The sequence below is a fragment of the Chenopodium quinoa genome, unplaced genomic scaffold, assembly GCF_001683475.1.
Source record: "Chenopodium quinoa cultivar QQ74 unplaced genomic scaffold, ASM168347v1, whole genome shotgun sequence".
Classification (NCBI taxonomy): domain Eukaryota; kingdom Viridiplantae; phylum Streptophyta; class Magnoliopsida; order Caryophyllales; family Amaranthaceae; genus Chenopodium; species Chenopodium quinoa.
The window spans coordinates 657,821-665,022 of NW_018743863.1; the positions used below are offsets into that span (position 1 = coordinate 657,821).

General features: G+C 38.5%; 1 protein-coding gene across 1 annotated transcript; it reads left to right on the plus strand.

Moving 5' to 3' along the window:
* Positions 1 to 2,036: 2,036 nt before the first annotated feature.
* LOC110686524 (protein FAR1-RELATED SEQUENCE 2-like) lies at positions 2,037 to 6,884 on the plus strand. Its single transcript, XM_021863143.1, has 3 exons — positions 2,037 to 2,332; positions 2,785 to 3,426; positions 6,725 to 6,884. The coding sequence occupies exons 1-3, from the start codon at positions 2,037 to 2,039 to the stop codon at positions 6,882 to 6,884; spliced, it is 1,098 nt and encodes a 365-aa protein (XP_021718835.1).
* Positions 6,885 to 7,202: the final 318 nt, after the last annotated feature.

Here is a 7,202-nt window from a genome sequence, read left to right on the forward strand (position 1 = left end):
ACATTCACAATAAACATTCACACTTTAATACGATTGATTAGCATGATTGTGAAATAACAAGTTTATATGAGAAATTGAACATACCAACTTAAGCACACATTATGACTTCATAACCATGCTTAAAAGGGTTTAAAATTGTTGTAGATTAGGGATGCAATAATGCATTTAATCTACCCTTGACATGCTTGAATTAATCAAGGCATAAAGACTTAAAATATTTCGTCAAAAACGAAAAACCCTTCGAAAAACATATTTTTGGGAGGATTTTGGCTTCTGGAAAACCCTAAAAGGATTAGAAACGATTTAGAACAACGAGCTTCTTGAGTCGAAATCTTGGTTCGTCAGCCAAAATTAAAAAAAAAAAAACGAGATTAAAATTAATTGAAACGAGCTTCTAATACAATTAGAAAGCACAACTAGGAATTTAAATCCATTTTAAATCACCTTAATTAATTACTAATTGCAATAATTAAAAAGAGCGCAGCTCCGATACAGCTGTTGGGTTTCGTAGAGACCATCTCTACGCGGAATAGAAACCCCCCAAGACCCGCCCCAATAATTAAAGCAATAAAGCATGCATAAACATACTTCTAAGCTTAAAGCCTCACAAGCGTGACGGCCTCCAACGGCTCGAACCCACGACCTGAACCGAACGATCTTCGTCTCGAGTGTTAGTCAAGACTTGACCAAAGATAAAACTAGAGTTTTACGAACTTAAAGGTTTTCTCAATAATTAGAGATGCCTTTTTTAGTTCCACTCAACTATATTTCCAAATGCCCAATCATGGGGTATTTATAAAGAAATGCAACATGCACTCCCATTCATGATCAATGTGGGATAGTTTACATTTCCAACTAATTTATTTAAATCAAAAATATATTAAAAGATAATGCAATCAACAATCAACAAGTGGCATATGGAGAGGAGAGGTTAGGTGAGGACCATCACCAAGGGGGGAACCACTGCCTTGCTCCCCAAGGGTTGGCTCTAAGCCTTGGTCCCCACATCTCCAAACCGGCATCAAAGCCTTGGCGAGCTAGCAGTCTGCCTTTGCTGCCAAGCCTACCAGCTGGCACCTGGCAACAAGGCTAGGCAGCCTACCTTGCCAGCCAGCCAACACAGCTAGCCCATCGCATGCGTGCTGCTAGCGAGCCACGCATGCTGCTGCTGCTTCTGGGCGAGGCCTCTAGCTCGCTGCTGCTTAGTGCTGCCATGCGAAGGCACACATGCACATATGCATATACGCACAACCCAGCGAGCTTGCTGGCTGGTGCGTAGCGTGCTACCATGCGAAGGCATACGTTCACATACGCACACACGTACAGCCCAACGAGCTTGCTGGGTGGTGCGTAGCTTGCTGCCATGCGAAGGCATACGCACACACACGCACATCCTAGCGAGCTTGCTGGCTGGTGCGTAGCGTGCTGCCATGCGAAGGCATATGCTCACACACGCACAACCCAGCGAGCTTGCTGGCTGGTGCGTAGCGTGCTGCCATGTGAAGCGCCTATCAAACTAGGCATGTTGTGCGCCAGTGCTAGCAAGGCCTAGCCTTGCGACAGCAGCTTGGCATTAGCGCCTAGCACGCATGACATGATATGCTTGCGCCTAGCAATGCGAGGTACATGCTAGCTCGTGCTAGCCTAGCAACCAAATGGCTAGGCCAATGTGATGCTACGGCTTTTCTCGAACTTTTTGCTTGTTGATTTTGCGACGCTCGGTCTCGACGCCCTAGGCTCGATATCCGACGTCTGAGTTCGAAATACTCTAGTGACTCATCAAATCGTTCGGATTGATTTGTCGGTTCGGATAGGCAGTTCGTTTGGGTTCGACCCGAAGGGTTCAGTCAAGACAAAGCTGTAATATTAATTGTTCACTAATATTACTGATCGGCCTCCACCCAAGCATTCCGATCACTTGATCTCACTAAAGAATTAGCTTCCTGATATTTCTGAACCCTCTATCAAAATAATACACTTGTTGGAAGGACACTATTCCTTTCATTTTGTTTGGGTGTGCATTGATCTCTCGGGAGATGGCGGAGACATATGAGTGGGTGTTGAGGACTTGGCTACATTGCATGGGGGGTAAAGCTCCTATCTCAATCCTTACGGATCAAGATCTAACGATTAGGAAAGCTGTAAACTTGACTATGCCTGAGAGTTGCCATAGGTGGTGCATATGGCACATACTTCAGAAGTTTGGGAGGTATGTTGGTAAGCATGAGGACTATAAAGTTGTAAAGGATGAGTTTGAAAATATCATTTATGGTAGTTTAGATGCTGATGAATTTTTAGTTCGTTGGGCGGAGGCAATTGATTATTACAAGCTGTAAAGGTTTAGCTGGTTGTGTGCAGGGGACTGGAAGCTGTTTCAGTTCTGACTTAGAGTATGAGCAGGTTTAGTGGTGGACTTTTGTACCACTGAATGTTATTTTTTTTCCAATTTTCTTATTTGTGGCACATTTTGGAGACAGTGAATGTACCATTCATAGGAGTCCAGGTGTGTGAGGTTTGTTTGATTTTAGATAAGCCAGTAATTGCAATTTTTTGAAATGTATGGTTGTATGAGGAAAGGCACATGTGGATCCCAGCATATTTAAAGCATTTATTCTAGGCCGGGATGAAAACGACCTAACGATCAGAAAGTTTCAATTACTTTTTTAAAGGTTATGTTGACAAGCATACAACGCTGTCTGAATTTGTGCTTCGATACTGCGATGCAATGCAGATAAGGGCCGAGTGAGAAAGAATTGCAAACTCCAACACAATACGGTACGTCAGGCATTTAGCTACCGACTTCCCAACAAAGGAAGTGTTCCGGAAGTGTTACACGGATGCCAAATTCAAAGAAGTTCAGCAGGAGTGGAAGAGGATGTTGTACGTACGTCACCTAGATGACTATGAAGTTGGTGAGAATCAAGTTGAGTTTGTTATTGAGGATCGAGTGTGGATCAAGCCAAAATATGCAAAGAAAGAATCTGTGACTAAGATTCAAAGATGCTACAGGGTGTGCTATAACAGTAATACATATGAAGCATATTGTGACTGTAAACACTTTGAGTGCCATGGAATCATTTGTCGACATATGATCTTTGTGTATGACCATTGTGGTGTTTCCATTGTTCCTAAGAAGTATATTCTACGTCGTTGGAGGAAGGATATTCAAAGGAAACACACTCGAGTGAAAGTAGCTTACCATGGTCCACTTAAAACCGATGACGCCAGGCAATATCACAAATTCATGGGGCTGTATGAACCTATTTTCTCAAAGGCTTCATCTTGTAAGGAGGGTGATGAGGCTATGGCAGACTTGTTGCAATTGATGGACCTCAGAGTCTATGAAGTGTTGGCAATGGTTGCCAAAAGACAAGAACAGACAGCTAAGGATAATGAAAATGAAGGTGAGGATGGATGGCATACAAGGTGTTGTTTAGACGCCTTCTTCGGTGGCTTTGAACAAGGGGCTTGGTTGTACAAATACACCAGCCACACATGCATCTTGGTTGGGGAATACGATCCATACACCAGCTAGTACCTTTGTGGGGAGTTGTGATGGATCCGTCCCGACAGTGATTAAGGAGCCACCGCTGCCTAAGAAGAAGGCCCATCGTACAACCAACGTGAGGTATCCATCTTGCACAAAGAAAAAGGAAAAGAAAAGGCTGCTAATGCATTAAAGAAGCAAGCTGCGACGGCACATAACAGTATGTCATTGTCAACAAATGACTATGTACGATCGGTTAGAGGGATTCAAATGAGGGATGTGGATGGTTCCTTAGGGTACTTCACTTTTGTTAGGGAACAAATTCTGGTGGTTTTTTTGCAAGTGTACTAGGTACTTCTGGTACATTAGGTTCCAATCACTTGTAATGTAAAGGTCTATTCTTTTATTGTTGATGTTGTAAAACTTTATTTTTATTGTTCTGTTTATATGGCCTGAATTTTTTCTTTTGATACAACGTAAACTAATATATGTTTATTTGATTATGGAGTAGCTGAGAACAATACAACTAATATTGTAAAGTACTGTGTTTGTGTGTGTTTGTTTATACTGTAAAACATATTATTACATACAACAAAAACGCAAATTTAACAAATCATAATCTGCAAGTTAAAAAAAGAAATGTCATTATACAGATAGTATTTATCATATATGACGGATGAGTAGACCATGTACTATTGTATAAAACACGCTTATTTCCCTAACACATTTACAAGTTAAACAAGATATTGTATTTTCAGCATCCTCGTCATAAAGACCAGCCCATGCAGATAAGTTCTTCTCGTGTTGTAGTTTTTGTTTGCAAAATAATTGCGGTTGTGGCATATAATCTACGACGAACTTATTTCTAATCCAATTTGACCTCGCCATGTCACGTAACTTCCTTCTGCACTGGACGATCCCTGCAGATCCGATGCTATTGTTAGTGTTCTCCAAAAGCTTAACACCTTTTTCTTCTTCCCTGGTGTATATATATATGAGGCTTACTATATATGCTGCCTCTGTATTTTGCAATGCAGTTTCTCTTTCCAACCTCTTCAACCCTTCGTCAACCACCATATAGTTGAAGTATTGTCGCTACAGTAACGTAAAATAGAAATATTTTAACAATTATAAACAGGTTTTTTTTAATATTATAATGAATAAAATTATCAAGTAATAAGAAAGAAGCCTTACTAATCCAAACTCAAGCAGAGCTTCAAGATGTTCATTCTCCACGCACTTCATGAAGAATGCGTTTGCCTCTTCTCGATGTGACCACCTTCGTGTTTGAATCCAAGGGAGGTGAATTTGTTGAAGGACCCTTTTTTCTTCGGCTATCCTTCGCAGGGTCTTATAATTTTTTTCATGTCATACACCAGAAATTACATTATTGAAGTCTTTGTATACAAGGGGATGAGAAACAGAGTACAAATTATAAGTAAAATGAAATCCTACCTTATTTTGCACCGAAATAAATCTGCAGGAGATGACTTAGCAACGCAACACAGAATGGTCGCTAACACTTCTGTCGGAAGGACGTCGGCCATGGAAGTTGAAATTTTTCGCCTTTTCGCTACTACATCCATGATTTTTTTTTTTTTTTTTTTTTTTTACGTTTTTATGGAATCTGACCTCTGTTTTTTGGAATAGAAGGAAGTCAGTTATATTTAAATCTTTGTTTATCTTTGAAAATGTTTGAGATGAGTAACTTAGTTACGAAATGCCTTATATATTGACTGTAAAATGACGGTTGACATTCTACAATGGAGTGGATGTAGTGGTTTGGAGATGTAATGATGGTGGTTAATCAATGTTAAGCGCAAATGATGATTTACTAGGGGAGATAAATAAACCCAGCACGCATAATCTGGGGAACTGCCATTTCCCAGACCCTTCTCTTCAATTCGTCATTTCAACGCATGCATATAATAATTAATAGTACATGTGTTAAGCAATAAGTGTACCACTGAAATATGTTTGTGCTTATTACAATCCAACTTTGTGTGATTTTATGTTTGTACTTGTAAGTGAAGAATACGTTATACTGATTACAATTTTAGGTACGGGATAATATAAATTGAATAATGTTAGAATTTTACGAAGAAGAATAAAAACGGAAAAAATTTTGTAGCACCGCATTAGAATTTGTCGTTACATGTTGTTACATTAGCACCACATTAGCATTTGTCATTACATGTTGTTACAATTTTACGAAGAAGAATAAAACGGAAAAAAATTTGTAGCACCACATTAGCATTTATCGTTACATGTTAGAATTTCCCGTGCCATGACTAAAATGATGTGGTGCAATAGAAAGATAGCATTTACAGGATTTACAGAAGCAAAATACGCAAAAAAGAACAGAGAAATTGTCGTGACACCACGAGATTGTCACGCACGCTGGTAACTGTCGTACCACGATAATATTATTGTTGTGACACAACAATTTTGTCGTATCAAGACAATTTTTGTCATGATGTGGCATCATCCATATCTATGGAGATGCATTTTAAAGTCAGTTTTATCATATGTGAAGGAAATTGATCTTTGATAGCTTCTTTTAGACGCGTTTTTCCATTCCGAATTATTCCACAAAGCTCGGATTAGGGTTAAAATTAGGTTTGTGTGGGTTGGATTTGGTAGAAATGATGGAAAAGCATAAAACAGAGGTAAGGAAATGGCTTGGATGGATGTTTGGGATAAAAAGGAATTGGATTAGGCGGATTAAAATAAAAATGGGTTGAGTCAAAGAAAGAAATTCAAGCAATTCTTGGATTTAATCTGTAACCTGACCAAGTTAATTATTCCCCCATGTAACTACTATAAGCTAGAACAAAACAAATACCTTTTCTCTTTTCTATATAAATGCAATATTTTATTTAAAACTAAGAAGCTTTAACACTTTATTTTCTTTCTCCTTAAAATTTTACCAACTTTTCCACTCCATTTTCTCTTTCATAAAACTGCAAAATATCTCTAATTTCTGTTAAAATAATCAAAATACTCTCATATGTCAACTAAACATTAGATTTAAGTGATGAAATCTCGAATGAATTCTTCAAAAGAAAGGTTAAACATTGTAAATTAAACAAATCAGAATTATCTATGTCCTTTAAATAGTAAGTCTCTTGGATGTCGAAGTTTCTCCTTATTTGAAGTAAAAAGACTTTGTTCAAATTAACATATTTTCCAGCCAACTCAATATCATATGTTTCTTGCATTATGTTGAGATTGCAGTTCCACAACCGTTTGTGAAGAATCTGGAATCAAAGCTACAGAAACAGCAGGTGATACCAAAGATGCTGATATTGGCACAAGCATTAAAATGAAGGAAAGAAATAAAGAGGTTTTAAGCAAAACCATCAAAGAAGAGACTATTCAGGCTATTGACTTCTAAATTTTCAGTCAAGAAGAGGAAGATGCCTGCTTATTAGCATAATCAATGGCTGTAGCAAATCAGGCTACTCAATCTTACACTGAAAATTCTAGAAAGAAAAGAAAGAGATTTAATGTTGATGATAAAACTGGTATCACTAGACCAGCAAAGGATTTCATTGAACCAGCAACACAGTCAGCAGTCAAAAGGACAAACTCCAATAAAAAAAAAAGAAGCAAAACAAGCTTCTCATGCTGATTTTAAAGGGAAGGCTATTAGCTTTGGGGGAGAAATAATTGATCTAGAGAAAGAATAGGTAGTTAGGCAAGAAAAAGAGAG

Coding starts and splice junctions, on each gene's coding strand:
- LOC110686524 (XM_021863143.1), top strand. CDS start 2,037: ATGGCGGAGACATATGAGTGGGTGTTGAGGACTTGGCTACATTGCATG. Junction 2,333..2,784: donor GCAATTGATTATTACAAGCT/GTAAAGGTTTAG, acceptor ACGGTACGTCAG/GCATTTAGCTACCGACTTCC. Junction 3,427..6,724: donor GAGGATGGATGGCATACAAG/GTGTTGTTTAGA, acceptor TTGAGATTGCAG/TTCCACAACCGTTTGTGAAG.